The following is a 25,499-nucleotide window of genomic DNA, read 5'->3' as shown; positions in this document are numbered from 1 at the left end:
ACAGTGCTAAACTCAGTACTCCTACAAAAGATTTATCAAACTTAGAATCTTAAAATGATTCATTATCAAAATATAATCCCGGCTACAATTTATGCAGAATTATTTTCCATTTCTCCGTTCTTCAACATCAACTGACTACAATGCAAAGTCACAGTCTACCCCTGCATCCTCACCTGCTTTTCTAGGATTCAGGAATGATGCTGTTATGCCATACTTCCATTAATACTTGTATTTGGAGGTGCTCTTATTTTGTTCAGGCAGGAAAAAAAAAAAAATCGTATAGCAGAGTTCAGCATGTGCAGAATAAGTCTCACTAATGCTAACCTAGTTTATGTTGATGATACTGCGGTGTGCCATCTCAGTAGTATTTTCGCTCTACTGTTTCTCCTGTCCTGCTCCCAGTAAAAATGATTAACATACAAGGGAGTTCACTTGATTGCATTTCCATTCATATAAAATACATTTTTTATTATCAGATGATATTCAAGCATAATATGAAATGAAGTTACAGAATTTTCCTTTATGGAGCTTCAACAGCTCAAAGACGTTTTAGCATTCACCTTTAAAAACAGACACACCAAGAGCTTCATCAGTCAGCACTTACTTTCACAATAGCTTCAGGCAGCAGTTCAAAAGTGCCATCTAAAGAGCAAGAGGAGAACTGCATTCCTATGTATTTTAATCACTTCTGGCTGTTGTACTAGCCAGTGAAGAGATGAAAGGGATTTCTTGCCCCTGAACATACACACCACAGAGAGCAGGGACCATGATCCCATGGAAAGAAGCAGTGTCTAGTTAACTACCCCCTCTCTGATATCCATATAATTCATCCTTAAAATGGCATGTTATGACTATATTCTATTAAGCCTCACTCTCTCTGTGCCAAATCTGGGACCACATCATCCAGGCAAAAATGGAAAATTTCATCTATATTAAAAATACATAAAAACATGAAATTATGGTTTGTCTTAAGGAATGACTAACACTGCAGGAGCTCGTTTCTTACAGTAAATATGACAGTCAAGCTAGAATTTAACTAGGCCAAAAGAAGTGTATAGTCTCTTAAATATTTACCCCCCACCTTTCCCACCCAAGAAAAATGTCATGCCATCTCTTGACATTTCATTTGAAAGACTTCTGTTAAAATAACATATGTACAACACTGTGCTCAGTAAATCAGTTCATTAACAACTTAATCCTCCCAACCTCAGCATTTGGTGAAAAAATGTTTCTCAATTCCTGATATAATTTTGTAGGTATTATAATAGAAGCCTCTATATTTTTTTCCCCAGTACTGAGACTAAGTCAAAATTGTTACTAGTGACCCATTTGAGGTTCTAACTTTTCAACGTGGTAAGTGTTCTGACACCTCTTTGCTCCAATGTTACTTTCGCAGAACTTGTTCTCAGGAATGAATGTAAAGCAGCCAAAAGAAAAACAAAGAATTGCAAGGTCCCAGGTTGAATACTTAGGAAAGCAATGCAGTAAATGGCCTTCTGGAGAAGACTGGTTAGTATGACTGGCAAGAAATCACAAGGACTGTTTGGCAAAGACAAGAAGAGAACACAAATTTTTCAGAATGAAGAAGTGATGAGGACTGCAGGCAGAGACACACTCATTGTATTCACCCTCTTAGAAAAATGGAAATTGTGCAGGCAATTAAGTCAGGTTATGAGCAAAGCTAACATTCACTGCCTCTCAGCAGAGATCATTATCTCAGAACTACGCTAACCGGAAGTCACTTTATTTGCAGTTATAGCATGTGTGAGCAGAGAGCACCTGTGCAAACATCTCTCCAGATACTACCACTTTTTTACTTGACTATGTCAGGTAAAAGATTCAGAAGAGGAAATGGAGGATTACAGAATACAAGACAATGAGTCCAGTGAGCAAACTGACTGGTAAAATCCAAAAACCCCTTCCCTGTTAAGAAGACCAAAACCTATGCCCCGTCACAAACCCATACAGACTGTGACTAGAAGCTCTCTCACTAAGAAAAAGCCCTTTCCAGGTAGCTCGGATTCCTTGCTGGAGCCAGAAATACGCTTTAAACAATCTCAGCTAACTTGTTTTACTGTGGTTTGCAGACAGACTTGTTTGCCACTCATGAGTAGGTTTTATTTCAACCTCTGCATCTCAATTATCTTCTTCCTTCTCTCCATTGCTTTGAATTTGATTATCTCCTTTTCCCAGTCTTGTTACCCTTGACCCTCTTGTGCAACCAGCATTTCCACCTATTCTTTCTTCCCTGTACTACCACTTCCCTCCTGCACTGATCAAAGTTTCACATACTTTCCACCTCTCTGCCTATGCTAACATTCAATTGTAACAATGCTAGGCCTATCCAGCCCTATCCCACCTGCTTCTGGTAAAAATACTTTCCTTTTGCCCACATTTGATTTATAGCATTTCCCTGACCCACAGAAATTCCCCTTTCCTTTATTCTCACACTGCATCAGATTTATTGTTTCTGGAATATTAACACTGTCTCTGATTACATCACAACCATCTGCAATGTATCCTTAAGTTTGTAATTCTAAGTTTGGGAGCTCTTGCCTCTTACAGTGATCTAGAATCCTTTTACCTGATTTTACAACTCATCAGAGAAGACAGAGGAAAAGAAAGCAGCAGGAACACCACTGAAGACTGATGCAAGACAAAAAAGTGAAGGTCTTCACCATGCAGGGCAGCATAGCAAGTCTTTCCCATTTCCAGCTACAGTTTGCTTCTTTTTCTAACACTCAGATTAGCATTCCTTTCCAAATTCAAAGGCTTTCATCCTGGCCACTGGAATTCTCCCATTCATTTTCCACAGTTCTGATGATCATGCAGTTTCTGTTTATTTAGTCTTCACCATGCCCCAGGGCTTTCTGTGTTGGGAACTCCTAGCGTTAGAAAGTTTGCCCCTACTTAAGCTTGTCTTTTACTAAGCCACATTATAAAACAAATGAAAGGGTTAAGACTCCACTAATGACCCATATGAAATTACATGCATGACAGTAGCTGGCAACTTCTAATTGGCTCTCTTCCATCATTCAGTTCAGTGGTTCTCATCATCCTTTCTTTCCTCCATATATATTGTTTAGTCTTGTCACAAGGGCTCTTAGCACAAAAGCATCTCCTTCGGCATCTGCTTCCTCTAATTTATTTACCAGAAATCCTATATGCAAATTAAGCTTCTCTATTACATGCATTTTCTCTCTTTCCATTCTGTCATTTCTCAAGTAAATAATTCTAATGCTTGTTTAACTGAGTTCCACTATCCAGCTATTTTTTGATGGCTTCTCAAGCCATTCCCTTCTTTTCTTCCATAGGAAGTTTACTTGCTTTTCCTAAGAGACAATGACCTTTGTGCTCTCAGCTTACCTTCCTACTCCTTGAATGATATTTTCTTTAACATCAGAGAGAGAAGGGCTCATTTTGTCGTCAGCTTCCAGTTGTATCACCAATTTCACATCACAGTCTTTACCTCCTCCACTCTCTTCCCAACCCTTTTGCTTCCCCTAAAATAGACTTTTCCAACTCTGTCCCTTCAGACTATAAAAATACTATATCCTCTGCCATCTTAGAAAACCCTCCATCCTTGCACAAGCCAAGAGGCTCACTAGGCCCATATAGCCAGGGCCTCTGCAGGAAACCAGGAGACTGTCTAGAGAATGTGTCAAGGTCAACAATTTATAATTAAGCAGCTACGGGAAAGCAGGATGCTGTGTGAACACAAGAGCACAATGTGGAAAAAAAACATGTTGCTCTGGTACACGGACTGTTTACTTATAAGAAAGTGCTTGCTTAATTGGCACTAGGTAGAGGTATCAAGGCTCAAGTCAAATGATTTGACTTAGAAAGTGTGTAAAGCAAGCAGTGTGAACTAGATAACTGAAGAGGAGTTCGGGGGATCTTTTAGGGACTACAACCTTGTAAGGCCACCTGTACCTAGGTAACCGTATCAGTCACGCCATATAAGGCTACAGACTTAGCAAATTCGGATACAGGCTTAGCAAAACTGGGACCAGTGAGGAAAACATAACTAGAGGTAGGGGTTGCTTATTTGGGAGGAGAGTGGGGTGGAGAATGGGTAGTACAAAGGTGATGAAAAGGAGGGTCCAGAAACAGGAGGGGGCAGGGAAGGAGAATGAGATAAAAAAAAAAAAAAGTCAGTAAACAGAGTACAATCCTCTGATGGTAGGAGTGTAGATGTCTAGAAACAGTAGTGACCTGCAGATCCAAGCCCATGGGGACACTGGAGAGAAACTTCTCGGACAACCTGTCAGACTCTCCCTCAGGCCTGTGTCTGAAAGACCTGGTGTGAAAGGGTAGAGTAAGGAAGGACAGAACTTCACCCTAATACTACGTGGTGTTAGGAGGGAAGGGTGACAGAGCTACAACTCATACTGGTGTGCAATTAAAAAGACTTAAGACTGATAAACTGAAACTCAGTAACTTCGTGTAATTAATAAAGCTGCTCATCCTTATGAGTTCCTTCAGCATGTCCCTTTTCTTCCTCACAAACATTAAGTTGTTTTTCTTCACTTTATACAGCCTTCTTCCAATCTGTTTATAATCTGCTACTCATTTTTACAGGAAGAAGTCATCTTCGAGCATCAGCAATAACAACTGCAATCATGTTCTTGTTATATTTTGTGTTTTCTCTCAGTGCTTCTTGGTGCTCTTCAAACTTCTGGAAAGATACACTATTTGTCTCAACTCCTTCCTTAAATTTCTTCTTTGAGATAGTGCCTACCAAATACCCTGCTGAAAAAAATCAGTAATGGTCTTAAGTATACCAGCACCCTGACCAAATACCAGTGATCTACCACTTTTTCTTGCTGTTGTAATGCACTATTTTCTACTGCCTTATCTGTGCTCATTCATGTGTTGTGTCTTCTATATTTTAAACCTGGGACAGGAAGGGGGGTGGGATGGGGGGGGAAGGTGTCTGACTTTGTGCTAACAAGGAAAATACTATCACATTTGTTTTCTAGTCAGTGAGAGGCCTCTTACATTCAATAGAAATAAAATGAGATTAAAAGTAAGAAATGATGCCAAATGTCTTTTCACTTTTACCAAACACACACACACACACACACACACACACACACACACACGGTTCCAGCCACGTCTGTATACTTTATTTTTAATCTACTTCTGTATATAATTTTACCACTTTACCTCCCTCCCTACTTCTGTTTCCATTACTGCCTTCTACATAGGATGTGCTTATCTTTGCCTTTTCTCTTATGCAAACACTTCATTTGCCTCTTAAACAGCAGGGGGCTGTGGTGGGCAAATGGGAGTGAGGAAGCAGACTACACAAAAAAGGAAGCAGTTGCAGAGATATGATGCAACACAGGTAGTTCAGGATTTTCTTTTGCTGTTATTTTAACACTGGAAAAAAAAATGCATCTTTGTCTATTCCAATTTCTTTAAACTTAACCTCGCTACATTCATTGCTTATATAAGTAAAGGCTGAATTCAAACTACTGCACTTTTAAAGCTTGTAGAAAAATCACAAGCAAAACAGCCCATAGATACTTCTTTTAAAACTAGCATAACATAAATGTGAAATAAAGAATGAATGCCAACATTACGTAGGGACTTACCCTGCTTGTGGGTTCACCATTCCCAGTGAGTTTTTATGAGCTGGTGATAACATCTGAATTTTGCTCCCACTGGACCCAGATGAAGATAGCGCTTTACTTGAAGAGGCACCTTACAGTTAAAAGCAAGTATGCAAATATAAGAAAATACAAGATCCTACTACTGGAATTACACAATTGATTACACAATTATTTAATCACAAAATTCAAAACAACAGTTTGAAAAATGTCAAGATATTAGCAAATATAAGATATTAAGAAAAGACAAGTACGATTCTGAAAATCTACAGAAAATATCCAGCTGAGACAATGTGTTCTATTGTAGTCTAATAAAAAAAATTAGACCATCATTTCTTAAGAAAAGGAGCCTAAAGTGTGTACAGAATCCTATTGATATCTGCAATTAGATTAAGACCAGTGTTTGCATAATTATAATATACATTTCCTCTCTATATATTTTTACCAATTCACTATCATATTCTGTATACAAATTAGTTACAAAATTAAGCAACAGAAAAATCTGATGCGAAAGACCAGAATTAGATATAATTATGCATTATTTCGCTGAATGATTTTGCAGTTTTAATTCAGAAAAAACCCTAATTTAAACTGATATATAAAACACAAGACAGTCCTATCATGTGCTTAAGAGTCTCGTTGAATAGGGGCCAATCTGTGTTCCTTCCAGCTTTACTTTAAATGATTTTTCGCAAACAAGAACATCAATTTCAACAATAAAAGATATGGTCATCACCTATGTAATTAGGAGAATTACAGATTGTTGTTCAGATTACAGAGAAATTTAATAAAAAATTAGTATATCATAAAAACCAGAAGTCAGCTACTCATGTAACACTGAGCTCCTCCTATGAAGCTTTTATTTCTTCAGTCTGAATCACTGGGCAACTTTGTAGAAATCCTTCCAGCTATTAATATTATACTATCTTTATTATATAGTTTGAATTCTAATATTTAGAAAGAACATTCATTTCATACCCACAACAGTTTTGCTAACACCACTTGGCTGTGGTAAGCGTGATGACGATGATGGTACTGATCCTGCAGAAGGCATCTTCTTAACCGCAGTGGGTTTGTACTGTAAGAAAAGACACCCTAGAAATTTAAGCAGTTTAATCAAACTATCTATATAGCACCATAGATAGTTATCTAAGGCACTGAATGGGAAAACAGACTACAATTAGTTACTAGCTAACTTGTTTCTGATACAGGGGTTACACAAATGGTTTCTGCTAGCTTGCTTTCTCATGCATATAAAGAGATATTAATAAGAAAGATTATCCAGCTTTACTTGGTAGCTTTGTTTTTCCAATTAAATTATATTGTTGTGTCTTTTCCATTTCTCTACTGCTATTCTCATGTTTTTCATTAAGTGTGTCTTGAGCTTAACATCACCACCTCATTATCAGTTACTTTCTTAAAAAAAATGCTCAAGGACAAGACTATTATTTCTTTCAAATTCTACTTTTACCTGCGAGCTCTGGACCAGTCTCAGCACTGACTGAGAATATAATGCAAGAAACATAAGTGCTTGCATCTGCTTTAGTCTTCACCGTTTCCAAAAAACCCCACAATACCACCGTCAAAGAAAATGCACATATACTTCAATCACTTATTTGCTTTACATACTGTAAAACATGCCTCCTCCTTGACCATAAACTTTTTCCATCTGAAGTCTTCCACTATAACTTTGCTGCAACTCTTAGCTTAATATACTTCATCTAAACCTCTGATTAGCCAAGATATTGCTGTCAGTTGTCATCCAGCCATGTACCTTTTATTTGTTCACTTCAGAATCCACCTCAAGACTGTTTAAGACTTGAACAGAAATTCAACTTTGTTTACAAATACTCCATCTCTACTTCCTGCTGCTACAATACCCTTACCTGTCATTTTCACAAATCTCTGAATTACATTTTTGACTATGTTTTCTTCTTTGCAACTGCTGCCATCTGATTTATGAACCTCCCCCCCAGTTTTCATTAGAAAGCAAAAACTTCTTCCATGCTTATGATGTCTAATTTCAGTCTATCGTAACTATTTTATTTGGTAATATTATTATTTAATTCTATTTAAGAACAACACAAAATATTTAATAAGCTTGATTTTACAAATAAAAGTTGCAAATTAAGAAAAATATTGTATTTCACCTGTGTTCGAGTAGGAAGCTTCCCTTTGGTATCAGCAGCCAGTTTCCCCTTATTAGTAATACGTGCTGCTTGTTCCTTACAGAAATTGATGTGTCTGTCAGCTGCATTTTCATTAAACCTCCTCTGGCAATATGGACACTGAATGTAATCTTAAGAAGATAAAGTCCAACATTAGGAAGTAGGAAAGCAACCTTTTAAAGATCACATACAAGCCAGAGAAAATTAAGGTCTCTTAAATCTGAAAATGAAATACAGATTGGTGGAGAAAAGCTTAGTACCCACATGCAGCACACAAGCCACGTTTCTCATTTGCTGGATAAGAACAAAAAGAATGGCTGAGGATCAGAGATAGGACTGATAACAGAAGAAGCTTGAGAGATGCTACTCAGCAGAGAAAGTGGCCAAAAAGTTAGACCAATGTGGCAAGGAACTCAGCTGGCAGGAGGCATAAGAAGAGAAAAGGCTAAACAAACAAACAAAAACAAACAAACAAAAAAATCAAACGCAGTTCAGCTTGGTCAAGATATGAAAATGCCTTAAAAACTTTCCCACTCAAATAACAAAAGACAACAAATTCATTTTGCTCTGACAGTTCTGAAAGAACTGAAAAATACCCACTGCAAGCAGGTATATCACTTCTCTGGAAGTGATAATCTAAAAATCAAACACAAAATCAGAAATGGGACAAGAAAAGCCCGAATTAGAGGAAACTCAGACCAAATTAGGAGATATCTGTAGAGAAATGCAAAACAGGATCGATTGTGGTCATATTATTTTTTTCATGATGTATTTAGTCACATTGCAAACAGTCCTGCTTGTAGAAAATGTCATTATTGTTTATATATTATATATAGAAAGACTATGTTAATATTTAAGATACTGAAGGTCCCTGATCTGTATACTGGAAATATACCCCTTAAAATATACTGTTCTTGGAAAATAAAAATGTTTGGCCTGCAGTTTCAGATAGATATTTCAGTGTCTAGAGATATGTATGGTTTTGAAAACTAATCTGGGGAATTCAAAAATACAAACATCAACTTCAGAAGAGACAGACACTGGCATAGTGGGTTAAATTAGTATGTTTCTAGGCATATTAAAGAAGAGAGATGACAGTCACTGCCTTTAAGATTACAGTTAATATTTTATACAGTCTGAAAGATTGAGATTACACATTACTACTCCAACGGCAGCAGATCTGCTTTAAGTAGCTATACTTTAAAATAAACAAACAAATTTTAAATAAGTCAAATAATTTAATCATTTCCAAACCATGATTAATGACACAAGCAGTGGAAACAGAGGACAAGGGAAGAATACAAGAATCCTTCACAGAAGTGACAGCATGGGAATCTCAGGTGACAATAACAATGAATTATTTTTTACATTGTCTCCAGTACTGTCAGAATACTTGTACATAAACTACACCCTAAGGGACAGAAGCTCATAAAGAAAAGAACTGTAGTTTCTCTGCAGTAATACCAGCTTAGGTCCCAAGATGGGCCATATGCAAGGGAAGAAGAGGGGGGCGAGGGAAGAAGGGAGTCAAAACACATGAATTAAGCAATGATGGAAGCACCTAGATACAAGAAAGACCATTTCTTCAACTAGGGCACAGCTCAGTTCCCACAGAAGGCTTCCAAAGCCCACTAAAGTAAATGAATCAGACTATAAGAGATTAGCATATGCTCTTTAAGTATCAGAGATTATATCTTCACCCTTTTGTAAAATGCTTAGCACTAGTCAGACACACGTTTATCTGGAAATACTGTTCCTATTGTCCCATAGAACTGTTAGGATTGAATGTAAGCTTTCCACAATACAAACTAACCAAACAAACCAGCAGTATACACATACACAGCCAAGTTTGATGCAAATACAGGTGACTTAAGATCCTTCTCAACATCATCAGGTTATTCAACACTATTTCAAAGGAAAGGCGGAAGAGGAAATAGAAGAACCCCCAATACTGCTCATTTGCGAACTCAAAGGAAGGAATTACATAGGGAATATTTATAGAATATAAAGAACTCTTGGACTAGTTTTTAAAAGGTTAAAAAAAAAAAAAAAAAAAAAAAAGATGAGCAGCTAGCTAGAAGTAGGCATGCCAAAGAGAGCTGAGTGGGAGAGAGGATGCATGTACTCCATGGTATCCAGTATAATTCTCCCTTTCTCTTACATGTACAAGTGGAAAAGGAACAATTGTAGCTACTCCTGCTCTGTTTATTTCTTCTGTTCTATTTGGAGGAAGAGAGGGATGTTCACTGATTGATTAGTGCATCTTCTCTTCACTCCTAGTTCCATACGCTAAATCTTACTTGAGTCTTACCTTGCTGCAGCAGGATGAACCCAAGGAACAACACAGACAGTCAGACTGGAAAAGTAAAAAAGGGAAGGAAGAGAAACAGAGGGGTAATACCTTTCTCCTCCCTTCACCTCCTACCCTCTTTCAAGTAGACTGAGTACAGAAGCTACTGTCTTTCTTTCCTTCAAACTCATTTGCAGTCTCTTGCAAACTACAACTAAAGGAGCACCATTTTAGTAGTTTTTGTAGGCTAGATTTAGTTCTGGACTCTTCTGCTTGTAATCCAGAAACTATACTACTGGTTTATTGATGGAATTATATAATTAATCCTATAATTAGATAATTAACATAAACCTATGATTAAGCCATATATTTCTTATCCGTAGTATTAGTTATTGGATTTATTTTACTTTAAAAGGCATATGACATTTCAAGATACTGTATTGAACACAGAATAAGAGTCTTCACTTCTTAATATGAATGAGCAGTTGCAGTCCTGCTACTGAGATTAATGTGTCTCCTGTGGGGACAAGGTGGGAAACACTTGCCTCTTCACTTGATGACAGACAGGCAGAATAGAAAACAGATGTAAAGTTTGCAATCTTTCTGAGCATAACCACTGAGCTTATCAAATCGTTTAGCTCTTATGGCAAGAAGAAATTTATTCTCTAAGCTAACATCACATCACAGAAGTTCACTGAAAAATTTATTTCCTTCTCTCCTTAATCACATAAGATTGCTTCAACTCTTTATCCAACCTCCATTACGAAGGCATTCAAGGACTATCACTCCCTTGTTAATATAAATCCCAGGTCCCTCACATACTCAAAACACAAGTATCCTCACCACGTGAGGAAGGATCACATGTACGCTGGAGCAGTTAACTGCATACAGTGTATGCATGGAACAAAACATGCATCCAAAAAGAAATGAAAGTGACTGCAGACTGAAGAACACAGTAGACATGTCCATCCCTACAATGCACTGGCTGCCTAGAATTGGCAGCCAATTAAAAAGGTGGTCTGCTCTTTCTGAGCAGATCCACAGTTGCAGACAGAAGTAAGATGTTGAAACAGTTTATTCAGCCTACAGATTATACTGAGGTAGTAAACTGAAAGATGGCCACAGCTACCTTTTGATGTGCTAAAAACAAAGTCATGGGCATTGAAAACTAAACAGGATGCTAGTCAGTCAGACCCACAGTCACAAATCAGCATCTGCATAGGGATAATCAGACAGTAATCTTTTAAGAACTTGTGAACAGTGTATTTCAACAAATTCCTTTTCAATTCAAATTTTTACAAATTGTTTATATTACAAAGACCTCTAAAGAACTTAACTGTTTTACATACCAGGATCATATGATGGTGGAGGTGGTGGAGGGAGCTTTCCACCGTCTTTAAGATTAAGTCCTTTGGCTGCTCGTATAGTTGCTATAAATTCCTCATGCTTTCGTCTCCAATTGGATGGTTTTTTGGGGGGCTCTGGCTAAGAAGCCAAAAAAGAAAGAGCTTCGTATGTCTGGAGCTCTTACTTTGCAATAAATAACATGCTTTATTTTAATACACAATATGATAGTTAAATTTCTTCTGGGTCCTAGCTGATCTAATTATTAGAAATTACCAGCAAAAATGAATCTTATTGTAATTAATACATATTTTGCCTAAAATGTCCAGAGTATATATGTTCAGAGTAAATTATAACCTACCCGTGGCTTAAGAGGTTTTACTGTGGGAATGTCAGTTCCTTCTGCTCTCTGTCGGCTGGAATCAAATGTCTTCCTTTTCTTGGCAGAAGTTTTTTGGCAAATGGGTCCATGCTTTTTCTACAAGCAGAATAACAAAGAACACAGAATTTAGTTTTGAACACAATTTATTAACATGCTATTTCCCCCTTTCCAGAAACACCAATCAGCAAATGAGGCCCAACTCCTGATCAACAAGATAGGAATGCTTTCACTCAAGTACTTACACCAACTATGACTTTTTGAACAGAACTACAGGAATTCACAAACATATACATGACCACAAAGACTTGAGAGTTGAGAAAAAAAAAAGAAGGCATCTATATCTACTCCTTGCAAATACAGATCTGATGGTAGGTAGACAGAACTTGCCCTGAGTAACAATAAAAGTCAGTAGTGCCTGAAATTCATATTCATATTTAAGAACAGATCAATTTCCATGAAGACTGGAGAAAAGGGCATTTCAAAGACAGCTAACAAAAACACTTCATTTACCAGATGGGACTAGATGATGCTAGGGCTTACACTATCAGAGGTAAGGAATGACTCTGTGCCCAAAAGAAGATGCTTTTAGAGAGACTTGTGTTTTCAGAAAGTGATGGGGCACTGAAAAAAAAAAATTAATCTCCTTTGAAAGTACTTAGCTATTTAGTATTTAGCTATACTGACAATTGCTTAACTCTCACACTAGTTTATAAGATCTGGTAGTCAACAAGCATAAAGCGTTCATACCACTCACCAGTGCTGCTGGAAAGAAAGTCCTTCCACAGATCCTACATGGCAACAGATCTCCAGTTTGCACTGTAACTTCACCTTTAAAAAAATATATATATATAAAAAATGCATACTTCTATAAGCAAATTTTTTTTATAGCTGTGATGAAAAAAAAGTTCTCCTAGATTGCTGACCTCATATACTTAGCAATATACTTTTACAGTGACAGCTGTTAATGCACTATAGGGACCCTCTTTCAACTATACAGAGACTAGCAAATCAGAAAGCAAAACCAATTTAATATACTTCTGGAAAACAGTCAGGCCCAGTGACAAGTCAGCACAAATTCTGCTGATTTACAACATGAAACTCTGCATCTGGGAGGGGATGCCTGCTTCTCAGTGAGCAAATGACAGATTCATTTTAAGTCACACTGACAGCCCAAACACACACCAATAATCATGCTTCTTGGATATTGAGGTCTCTGGAAGGGAATCCCCCATTATAGTAAGTCAAATGTAAGTCACATCCCATCACTTATTTTTCTCTATTAAGCTGAGGTATTCCAGTTTCTCTTAAAAAAAAAAAATCTAAAACTATTTTATACAGACTAGTACTGACAGTTTATACAAGCATCTCTCCTGTTGCTATTCAGGCATTGGTAAACATAAATGTATATACAACGTACACCTGTCTTCAGTCCTGTTAACTCTTTACTCGCTCAACACCCTGCGAACAACTGATTCATAGAACTATGTAAGAGACTAACAAATCAAAGCATCTAAGTCTATGCAAACAAAGTATATTCATATAGTATGCATTATGCAATGGACTCGAGGCATAGATCAAAACCTATACAAGGTCTCCCAATAACAGGCATCTACTGTATTTATTACTGTACTAGACCTATAGGAATATTTTTATATAGTTGCGTATCTGAGTAAACAGGCAGTAAGTCTGAGACTTTAGTTTCTTCTCCTGTACTCAGTCTGACATTTGCAGACAATACAGCTCCCTCTACTTAATGTTAAGACAATTACTTTGAATCAACTTGTACTTTTTGCACATTAGAGGCTGAAATTAAAGAAGTTATGAACACAGGAGAGTTCTTCTACAAAAAGATTTATCAGTTTTTGTTCCCAGTTCCTCAGTGGAAAGCAGTTTTTTAACCTAAACATACACACTTGTCCATTAACAGCAGGATCAGTCCTAAAGAACATGGAAAATTTAACAAAGTGTTTCAAGGCAAACAAATGAAGATTCAGGCAGTCATGGTTCCAGCTGCATATGTTCTTTCCCAATGTTGAGATTAAAGTTAAGTAGGATTTCTAGCACAAATACATGGAACTATTAAATCAATTTCTGCCTTTTTCAATTAATTAACTGAAATATATCATCAGTATGTAAATATTTATAAATAATATATTAAACGCTATTGAGCACAACCCATTTCAAGAATCACAAGTCATACAAAGTGTTCTGCACTTTAAAAACCAGCTTCTTCAAACATCATTTTTTCATTAATTTATATTCCTTTTTCACACAGACATAAACACATCCTTATCACAGCATAATCGGACTGTACTGACAATAATCTTGAGTTATAACACTTAAGTGATAATTAAGCCTCTTCGTTTCCCATCTAAATGGGTGTTTATATGCATATAAAAGTAGGGAAAAAGGAGGCAAGATAGAAAATATTGTAGGTAATTCAGATGCAATAACAGAAGAAAAAAAACAAGACTTGTGTTTAGACCAAAACTTACTAGGAACTTTTTATTATTATTATTAATGGTAATTTTTCAATCTTTATTTTAAACAATGATTTCTGAAAAAAAATCCACAGACTTTTTTTTTTTTTTTTAATTCTCAAGCTGGAGCATAACTTTACTCACTAGTAATGATGGTCCGGTATAATACATTTTAGATGGCTGGAACCTGACCTCACTCTTTTTCACAAGACAAAGCAGCTAAGCCTGTAAAGGCTTTTCTCCATTCTCCTACTCAGAAATACAAGGTATGCACAGATTCATTTTTTGTTTCAATACTTAATTCTTCAGAATTCTTGACACTTAATAATTCTAACAGACAGTATAAGAAACTCACTCCTGTTAAAAAGAGTTCAACTTTATCACATTATCTAGCACAACTCTCAGCTTTGCAGAAATTGTCAACAAGTGAGAGTAGTAATTCAGGGAAGTAAGACTGCTTGCGTCTTTATTTTTTCTCTTTTCTAAGAAGTTAGCTGAAATAAATTACAATTAGCGATCTTCAAAAATCAGATGCATAACATTCTCTCACTGAAATCCTTGATCTTATAACTCTTTCCAGTATAAACATTAGTAAATGAAGAATAGCTGCGTTTTCCACCATATTCTTCTATTCATTGAACTCAAACTGTGCTTAAATTTACCATTAAAAAAACCAAAGCAAAGCAGTAGATCTGACAGATGCTCAACTGATCCAGGAGTATTTACATACAACATAGCCCTGTATAATGAATGTCAATTAGCACTCACTGCAGCTACAGTCACAGAGCTGGGTCTCCTTCCAGCATTCCTCACCCTTCTCAGCTGCTGGCAGCTGCTCAATAATCACATTTGCCAAGAGCCATGTCTACTGCCAATGCTTCCTCCCCCATAACACAAATCACTAATTCGAAAACAAAAATACAGTTATTTAAAAAATTACAGTTCCTGAAGTTTCATTAAAACTGGGAAATCTACAGTCCTTTAGATCTGCCCACTAGTCCCTTCAATTTCTTAAGTTATTCCTCTGAATTTCTTCTCCCTTTAAAGGGGGGGGGGGGGAATCCACCAAACCATAACTTTTCTGTACAAGAGCCCAACAGTCTTCCCATAGAGAAGGGTTAGCAACATCCACAACATGAGATCTGGTAATTTTAAAATTAAAAAAAGTGAGAATAAAACTGAGAGATTGGGAAGGGAACAAGAAAGTTTAGCTATTATACACAAATGCCTTTTCTAATAATGTAGTCTGTCAGCATACCTGTTATGCAAAAGCTATATAAATAACCAGTGATACAAATGCTCATAAAAAAAGAAAATGCCTTCTCCTCATTTTTGGTAGTAATGTCAAAAGTTAGTTTTTTAAACACCAGCAATAAAAAGGACAACCTTTTGTTTTTCTCCTTTGAAATGACTGATTCATTTTTGGCATAGTTTTCCATAAAAATACTAGAAAAAGCATCAGAATGGACAAATCTTATTTCAAGAGATTTTAGCCTGATAATGAAAAGCAAATAAAAGTAAGATCTTACAGCTGGAAATTTGGGGATTTCTTAGTAAGAAGCACAGAGTGACTCTTTTTTCCTGATCAAAAGTTAACAGAAATAGGTTGTATTGACATAACAAATAACTTCAGCAAGGTTTTCTCTAAAGCAGCAACTCTAAATTTAGCAGACGATGTGGACAGAGCCTTAAAAATATAATAATAATAATAACTCACAGAAGCAACCAAAATTTGGTGAGGTGTGCTACCTAACTCCTCCAGTGCTTCATGCTTCCTCTGGGTTGACCAGAGCACACAAGACAACTCTGCAGATCAGCTAGGATTTCTCCAGCCAGCTTCACTGCTACAGGTTGGAGATCTCTCCTGCCACTGCTACTTTCCATCACAGAGGGGTAAAACACCCATCAGAGCAAGAAAAGATACCCCACCATGGCCTTGTTGACCTTCACGTCAAGCAGGGTTGATTGGGGGGGGGGGGGGAATCAAAACTCAAAAGCAATGACAAGAAAATTAGTAAGAAGTGAAGGGGAAAAGAATAAAATAGCGTATGGAAAGAAAAAATATGCAATAGGAAAATGAGGAACAGCCTTTATTGGGCTGTAAGGAGCAGGGGGGGAGAGGGGAGGGGAGTAAAAACAGGGAAGACTCAAATCAAGAAACAGAAGAAAGGATTTGCCTGGCAAGCAAATCTGAGAACAGAAGTTGGTAGCAAGACAGTGTCAAATCAGTGCCTACATTTTGCTTCAGTTTCCTTTAAGCCAAGCAACAATGCAGAGATTGCACTACTTTGGTTATGCAACCACAGAAAACTCACGATCCAACAGCTGCACTTCTTTTCCCTTTTACCATCTTTAACACCACTAATCACTAGCAATTTACATGCCTATATTAAACACGAATGAATTTAGTTATCTTAGAAAAGGACATAATTACTGTTATCTAATCTAAATACACCTAGGGAGAAGAGCAGGACAATCCGTTCAAATTGGGTATGTGAATACCAAAGGAAGTAGAAGCATTTCCACTGAAGGGATGCCATACCTATGATGCCCAGCAGCTCTACACCCTTTTCTCCTACTGTCTGGCTCACACCAGGTCTCAGGTAAAAACAAACTGAGTTCAACCTAGTAAGATGCTGGTTGTCTGATTTAAACAATTAGATTGTTTTACTGCTGCTAATAAAATTTCCAGTCTAGGTAAGGTGAGTCTATCCTCAGGCATGAATGGCAACAGACTCTTATCACTTGTCTTTCTAGTCTGTCCCCGCCTCTTCCAGCTACTTTCAGAGTACAACAGTCTTCCAATTTTTTTTGCTACCTGCATGTGCCTAAGTTATTGCACACATTCTTTTTGCATATGGTCACAGACCAATTACCCATACCTTCTGTTCATGAAGTTGGAGTTTTGATGTAAAGTTTGAGTGGTCCTCAAAGTCTGACCGCATAGCTGTAAAGACTCTCTCTCAGATGTCAAAACCCCATTATAGATGGGTTTAGACTCCTTTGAGACTTAAATAGCTAGGGGACTTCTCCCTCGCACGTTCAAATAGACCAACTAATTCACAGTGGAAAGTGCAAGGCGTCACTTCTCAGATTTATCTTTCATGGTACAATATGCAGGCCCATCAGATCATCTTTCATGGTATGGTACGCAGGCCCATCAGATCATCCATATTCGATCTGACAGAGCCACAGGCATGCTGCTAGTTCTTGCTGCTAGGTTTACAAAGTAAGCAGTTATGCAAATAGACCGCACACCCAGAGGGAGTAAAAGTGGTATTCCTGAACTGCTGTTAATTGAAATTGTGTTACAGTTTTCTCTTTTGGAGAGCTTTGCATACACCAGCATACATCTGAACCTAGAAAAAAAGTAGAAAATGCTTTAAAGAAACACAGCTCCTCAAAGATAAAAGCAGTATTAAATCCTAATAACAGCAGTTTGTCATGTCGTGAAATTTGTTTGACTGCCCTTCAAAACCTTTTATTTATCAGCAGCAATGACAGTACTAAAAGATTTTGGCCAGACAACTGTGATGATTATCACCATTAAGCCTTAACACATTCAAGCTTACAGAAACACTCTGGTGTGACCTCCAGCTTTGAAATTACCTACTTGAAACCAACAGGTAATCTACAACTGTTGAAAGTATTAGCTGGAGAGTGCTCACCCAAGCGTTCTCCTGCAAATTTCTAGTTACTGCTTTTAGCATAAATCCCCTCCCATCTCCAACAAAAGCAAATGATTCTTCACTCATTAAGAGTTCCACATGCTTCACTTATGAAAAAACATTTCAGTCCTTATACTCCTCACCTTAACTGGAATCTATACCATCAAGTCACAGCACCACAGTCTCTTGGGAACTGTCACTCTCCAACATATGTCCACTGATCAGTGCTGACTGGGTTGTATTTTTTTTTAATCAACAACATTCACCCCTGAAAAGCCTGATGGCAAACAACACTTATTTGAAAGGCTTACTACACCAATTTAAAGAGCATTAAATAATGAAAATAATTGTGAAAATACAAGAGTAGAAAAAAAAAAAAGGATATCAATGATGACAGAAAAAACAGGGTTGCTAGTTTTGCAAGTTTTCATTATTTTGCTACCATGAATACTGAAATGCAAATGAGAGTCAGACAAATATATCATATTAACAACAGAAAATACTGTCAACACTTTGCTAAAATCTATTTGATAACTGCGTGATGCGCATGATTTACCTCACCAAAGCAATCCTTTCTAGTCCGGATATGCTATGCACTAGGTTGCAGAAGAATTAAGGAAAGCAAGAGAATCATAGTAAGCTCTCTTTCTCTTAGTATTCAACCTTCCACATACTTCAAAACTGTTATGCAATTAGATTATGAATAATTGTATAACAAATAGCAAACGAATCTACTTTTATCTATCCATCCCTAATTTTAGAGGAAAAGACTTATGAAATCTTTTCTACTTCTGTATTGACAATGCAGTCTAATCTTGTGTAAAGCTGTCAATTCTGCTTCCAAAAGATAACAAAAAGCAGCATACCTTCAATTCCTTCAAGTTGAAATGCTTAAGCAAGACTTTATAGAACCTCTGTATGTTTTCATATCAGTTATTCAGACTGACAATGCAAATGCATATTTGTCAAATTCACTGTTATAGTTTTGAATATAAATCTGATGAACTTGAGTTCTGTATTATTTTTTTGAAAATAATGTATCAAGGGAAAGACTCACCAGTTGAAAAGGGACAAAATGGAAGAAGATCCTGTGAATAAGGTTTTTTGTGACTGAGAAATAAATTGCATTTAGTCAAGAAAGGTTGCACATGGTTACATGTGCATGCAGCGCATGCACAACTTACATCATCTTGTATTCTCCTTTTCTTTAACCATCTGTCCTTCTTCCCTCTTCCTCATATGAAGCATAACTTTTTATATTAAAACCTACCAATGTCACACTATGTACCCTTAAAAATCAACCACATCTCCAGGACACCCCTTCTCTCTGGGACAGTATCTCACAGGATTCTCCCAGCAGACCTGTGAAGAGGCCAAATTCTGCTCTCCTTAAGTCTAGGGCTGTGATCCTGCTATTAGCCTTGCTCCCTCCTCTCAGGATCCTGAACTCCACCATCTCACAGTCACTGCAGCCAAGGCTGCCCTCAACCTTCACACCCCTGACCAGTCTTTCCTTGGTTACAAGTATGAGGTTCAGCACAGAACCTTCCCTCTTCGGCTCCTCCATCATCTCTGCTGGGGACTTGTCATAAATGCACTCCAGAAACCTCCTGGATTGCTTGTGCTTGCTATGTTGCCCTTCTAGCAGGTATCAGGGTGGTTAGAGCCCCCTATGAGGCCCAGGGCCTCTGGATATGAGGCTTCTTCCAGTTGCCTGAAAAAAGTCTCACCTACTTCTTTCTGATCAGGTGGCCTGTAGCAAACACCCACCATAACATCACCCACCCAAGCTGGTCTGCCAGCCCTCAGCTGGCTCCTCACCCGCCCCCAGGCTGAGCTTCATGCACTCATGCTGCACTCCAGACATACAGGGTCACTCCCCTGCCTTGCCCTCCCAGCCTGTCCTTCCTAAAAAGCCTGTATCCGACCACTGCAGCACTCCAGACACATGAGCTATCCCACCACCTCTCTGGGATCTCAGCCCTGCAACCACACAGGTTGTTCCTCCTATTTGTTCCCCATGCTGCGTGCGTTAGTGTACAGGCACTTCAGAGACACAGCTGGTTGTGATGATTTCCCTGAAAAAGTATGGCAGTTTCCCCTGTAATGCATAGGGAAATGCAACAAAACTGAACACAAATAAGCAGTGTTATTTGATCCCTTTGACTTTCAGATACATTATTTGGGCTTCTATTAATGAGTTTTAAGATCAACAGCCAGCAGAAAGGACGTGATCCGCAAAACCTGTGTATAGTTACAGAATTCGATTTTGACACCATAAGCTGTTTTCCTGTATTAGGCTACGAGCACCAGGATGACTGTAAGTAGGTAGTCAAGTGAAGGCCAGCCTTTTTACATTAATCTTGTACCAAGACAGCTTTGCACCAGCGACCCCAAAAGCAATTCTTGGACTTAAACCCTCTATTACTCAAATGTAACTGGATAGAGCAATCCCACTCTTCTAAGTCTGCCTGTTTAGCAGAAGTTTACCTGGCTAACAATAATGTGTTAAAAATAATTTTGATAATAAACTTAATTTATAATACACTGATTCCTTAATATTTTTGTAACAATATCTTTAAAAATCAAGCCAAGAAGAAACTGCCAGACACACTCCTTGAAGTAGATTTTACTGAAATGCCACAACAGCTTTTGATAATAACCACATCATACACGCATGCAGGTAAAACATATTCTTCTTTCCACTTTAGCAAATTTAACCAATGGAATCCAGCGACTAGATTGATCTAGTTCCTGCAGTTTAAGCTAAAAAGGCTGTAAAATTCTGTTAAAAAAAAATAATAATGCAGAAGAAAGGGTAAAATCTATTAGTTGTAAGATGCTGAACAAGCAATAACCTGAAACATTCGAATTCCTGTCTACATGTATTACTTCCTTTCTTTAAAAGTGAACTATATTCTGAAACCATATCTCCCCTGAATTCAGTTTTCAGAAGTTTTCTCAAGTAAAACATTTAATTTCAATTTCTTCCCCAAAACATCAACATTAATCACAAATAAAAATATAAATGCATTGGAAAAAAATAAATACATTGCTCACTATAATGTAGCGTATTAAAATGTAAAACTTAAGACTACTTAACAGAGCTGCAAGTATGCCCAGTGAAACAACAGTTTGATGAAAAGGCTGCATTTCTCATTGTTTTAACAGCTATCAGAGAGAAACGAGTTCTTAGAAATGTAAAGCTAATATTTATTTTTTCTTTTTATCTTTAATCATTTCCAACTTGTTGATTTAAAAGCAGTACTGTAAAGTTAATCCTTCCTGCTGTTCGATGTATTAGATTAAAAAAAAAACCCAAAACAAACAAAAAACCCCACACCACTGAAACGTTATGAAGGGCTGGGGCCTTTCTTAAACAGAGCTTAAGAAAATGGCTGCCAAAGTAGGGAAGCTGCTGCACACATCCAGTGAGGACAAGCATCAACACCAAAAGAAAAGGAAGGCTTACATTAATACCATTTTTTGTTTTGAAAATAGAAATAACTTTCCACACTATTAAAAGAGAGAGAGAGAATGCAATGGCTCATTCAAAATTCTGCGTAAAAGCAAGCATGTGTGCTTGCTTCCACCAGTCACACATTAGTAATGTAAAATCCCAAACTAGAAAGCTTGCACCTTCTGGGGAGGGAGCAGAGCGTCTCACACATTCAGGGTCAGCGAAGGGTCCAGAAACAAACACTATTACAGCACTGCTCTCTCTACGGAGAAGACATTATACAGCGTGCTTTACCCCTGAGAGACCTCAAGGGCACACCGAGACTGCTCGGAATCTAAACGCTTAGTCACAGTAGTCCCTGCTTGGCAGCTGCAAGAGAAAGCTCTGGGTTTGAGACTCTGCTGCAGGCTCTTTCCTGAGCAAGCAGCCACCCATCCGTCCCAACAACAGCCAGCCCGCCCTGGCCGCCAGCACACAGGGTGCAGGCAGAACCGCGGGGCCAGGCAAGTGCTGCCTCTGCCTGCCCCAGACAGCTGCGCTTTCACGCAGCTGCCGCTTTCCCCTTTACACCGGAGGCAGCAGCAGGCCAGCCTCTGGGATGTGCTGGGGACAAGTGTGGGAAGAGGCATTTGGTCAGCTCAAACAGCTGTTGCCAGGCATCCTCCCATAAAAAGCAACAGACTGGAGGCAAGCTGATCACAGACCACCATTGGGCTGTTGCGGCTTACATGAAGTCAGGAATTCAGTGCTTGGATCCCCTCCTCCATCTCCTTCAAGCAAAACAGCGACAAACACGCCAATGTGACAGCTTTTTTCTTGTCATCCAGCAGTGAAAGCGACAAGCATGTGACAACCCATCAAAAATGGTCCAGGGATTCAGGACACGATGGACTATTTGGGAAAACCTTTTAAACTCACCTTAAAGATCAGTACATTTAAAGTCAATAGCTCATTTAAAAACCACAGATAGGCTTTTACTGCAAATATTTTCACCAGCATATTAATGAAAATTGAAAAAGAACCAAACACTGTACAGACTGCAAAGTAACAAATGCTGGGCTAGCAACTTCAGATTTAACTTTTAAGGCATACATCAAATTTGTCACTTGTAGTAACACACGCATGCACCGATTCCTTTTACAAAATTTAAGAGTTCTAAATTTGCCTTTCAGTATCAAGATAGCAATATTGATATACTAATATGAAGAAGCAACAAACTTCCAGAAAAAAAAAAAAGCCAGAAGTGAATTTAAAAAGCAACACAGAGACCTACTTTACCATTTCACTGAACCTTTCAACTTGCACACAGTGAAAGAGATGATTACAACACAAGAAATACTATTCAACTCTTCAAATGTCACTAATGCAGCTCCACAAACCAGCCAATACACTTACAACTCTCCACATGATGAAAAGAATCATGATAAACTAGGTACAGCCATTCTTATTAAAAGCATGCTCAAGTAAATAGGAATAAAACAGATCTTGCATCTATGATGATGAGCTTCAGAAAACTGAAGCACCATCTTCCAAAGGTGGAGAGTCCAGGTCAAGCGTCCTAAGCGGGAGGGGCCCTACCACAGCCACACACACCAGCAGGCTGCTGCCAAAAGACAAAGTCCAGCCCTCTACCCCAACCACATCCCTCACACACACTTCTGCCAGGACTAGCTGTATATACCAGCTCTGGGAATTGATTTTGCTGAGAGCTAATCCAAGGGGGAGGAGGTGGGGAGGATGCAGAGCCAGATTTCCAAAGCAGCCCATGCTTTCATGTTGGATAGGAATGACTGAGCACTTGTGCCTCCAGTTCTAAATTTAATCTAAAATGGCAACCAGCAACATTCTTCTGAGTTGCCAATGCAACAACTGGAAAAAAGCATAATACCTAGTGGAGTAATTCATTGTTGTTGTTGTTGTTGTTTTTGCCTGCTTTTTCCCCTCCTGGGGCCACCTGTCTATGCACATCTTGTCTGAACCTAATCTAAATGTACATCAAAAGAGACAGCTTAAACTCAAAAGCTACAAATAAAAGCCCTGTTTACTTCTGTATGCAGCAGCTCAAGCAACACTGGTACACAATATTTTGAAACAAAAAAACATGCTTTATGAGAGCAATTAAAAAAAAAATAAAAGCACAAAGTGACCCATGAGCAAGCCAAAGAACACATTCTTCAGCTTCAAGAACTTTAACATTCAAGAATGCCAGACACCAGTGTGGAATAAAGGATTTCCCAAAGGAAAGGATATATGAAGGTTTTGAAAATGGCTTATTACTTGTGCTACTCTCTAATTAATCTCGAGTGTTGAGAAAGAAAATCTCATGTCACAGAAAACAAAAATGCTTTGGTAAACTCTAGCTTTTGAAAGTACTTTCAAAAAAAGGCTCATACAGTAAACATGAGATTTGACTCTATGATTTAGTAGTTCATCCTTCCACTCCCAATACCTACTGAGATACAAACAAAATGTAAACCATCTCCAGAAGACTAGCACACCAGCAAAGCTGGACAAAATCTACTCAAGAATAACAATTTTTTAGGCTTCTGCTGAAATCTGTGGATCTGCCCACCCTCTGTTATGAAGGTAGTAGAGCCTGTACGACACAGCTGGCATAGCCAGCCTTACAGCTCACAACCAAATCAATTGATAGATGAACTGCATATGATATGCAGTCCCAGCTGCAGTCAGCCATATAGCTGACTCAAAATTAGAGCAAGCCTTCTCTTTCTGGATAGGGAACACAGGATTGTCACAGCACTGCTGTGACAGTCTGAGTGCCAAAAAGCATTTTTTGATAAACCACTGGATGCTATCTTTCAAATTTAAAGAACATTATCATTCAGTGACAACTTAGGTAAATCAAATAAAAGAGAAGCTCCTGGGCCTTTTAATGCCAAATCGTGTTCTCCATATTTACACAGTCTTGATGCAGAAGAGGAGGCATAAGAAGAACGAGTCTGATGATTGTAAAATCTGTTAAAGATAAAAAGCAGGTATTCAGTGAGAATTACTTCTGTTCTCTAGGGGCAGGGGTGTGCTAGAAGGGACAAAGAACAAAGGCCAGTTAACTCTCCTTCCTATTTAAGGACTCAATTATCTAGAGTGAAGCAGAACATGGGAGACTTGATGACCATTTAGTGGTCCTTACTCAGAACAGGTTTGTATTATTTCTTAATAATATTGTTAAAGCAACTTGCAAAACACACCAATAACAGGCCTACTGGGATGTTCAGATAGCAAACAATAACTTCACACATCCCAAACCTGCATCTGTGCCACGACAGATACCTTGGAGGGCGAAATCCTCCTTATTCCAGCTGGCACAGGATGAAGTTGCAAAAACTCTATCAGCAAATAAGCACCCGGCCTTCGGCATTTCCCTACAGTTACAAGCGCATCGCAGAACCTAGCCCACTCCTCTGGCTGCACAAAACGAGCCGGGGCAAAGCCGCCCCGCACAGCGCGCTGCCCGGGGCACCTGCGGGCCGCCGCGCACCGACGAGCCGGGGCGCCACGGCCTGGCCGCGGCGGGGGGCCGCTGCCGCCCCCGCAACGCTCCCGCGGGAGCGGCGAGCGAGACAAAGCGCCGCCGGGCCGGCCCCGGCGCGGCCTCCCCCGCGCTCCGCGCCGGGCAGCGAAGCGACGCTGCCGCCGGGGAAGGGCCGGGGGCGCCCGGGCCGCCCCTCCGAGCGCCATGTCCCCCCTCCCCGCCGCCGCCCCGAAACATGCACAAAGGCCCGGCGCGGCTCGCCCCTGCCGCTCACCCCCTCCGGCAAGGAGGTGAGGGGAGGAAAGGCCCCGCCGCCGGCGAGCCGCCCCTGCCGCTCACCTTCCAGGCCCTCCATGGCGCTCCCTGACTGCGGCCGCCACTCCGGCCCCGCCGCTGCTGTGGCAACGCCGCCACCGCCCGTCCCGCCAACATCCGCCGCTCCCATTGGCTCGGGCGGCGCGGGCGGGGCCGGCCACCGCCCTCCCCCCCACGCCCGTCCCGCCCGTCCCGCCGCTGAGGCGCGAGGCCCCCCCGTCCTCCCCTGCCCCTGCTCCCGTCCCTTCCCCCGTGCGCTCTGCGGGCGCCTCCCCCCGCAGCTC

At 39.2% G+C, this 25,499-nt stretch overlaps 1 protein-coding gene across 2 annotated transcripts in view; it reads right to left on the bottom strand.

Moving 5' to 3' along the window:
- ZC2HC1A (zinc finger C2HC-type containing 1A) overlaps positions 1–25,267 on the bottom strand; it is a 36,761-nt gene extending 11,494 nt beyond the window's left edge. For both annotated transcript variants that reach the window (XM_067290571.1, XM_067290572.1), the window contains exons 1-7: positions 25,240–25,267; positions 12,554–12,627; positions 11,779–11,895; positions 11,423–11,558; positions 7,766–7,914; positions 6,594–6,693; positions 5,601–5,709 (exon numbers count right to left, since the gene is read on the bottom strand). In XM_067290571.1, the coding sequence (XP_067146672.1) occupies positions 5,601–5,709; positions 6,594–6,693; positions 7,766–7,914; positions 11,423–11,558; positions 11,779–11,895; positions 12,554–12,627; positions 25,240–25,255 (701 nt within the window). In that variant the 5' untranslated portion in view covers positions 25,256–25,267. The remainder of the gene's footprint in view (positions 1–5,600; positions 5,710–6,593; positions 6,694–7,765; positions 7,915–11,422; positions 11,559–11,778; positions 11,896–12,553; positions 12,628–25,239) is intronic.
- Between the last annotated feature and the right edge of the window lie 232 nt (positions 25,268–25,499).

The sequence above is a fragment of the Apteryx mantelli genome, chromosome 2 (genome assembly GCF_036417845.1).
Source record: "Apteryx mantelli isolate bAptMan1 chromosome 2, bAptMan1.hap1, whole genome shotgun sequence".
Classification (NCBI taxonomy): Eukaryota; Metazoa; Chordata; class Aves; order Apterygiformes; family Apterygidae; genus Apteryx; species Apteryx mantelli.
The sequence above is the reverse complement of the archived record's forward strand: the minus strand, read 5'-3'. Positions and strand labels throughout refer to the sequence as shown.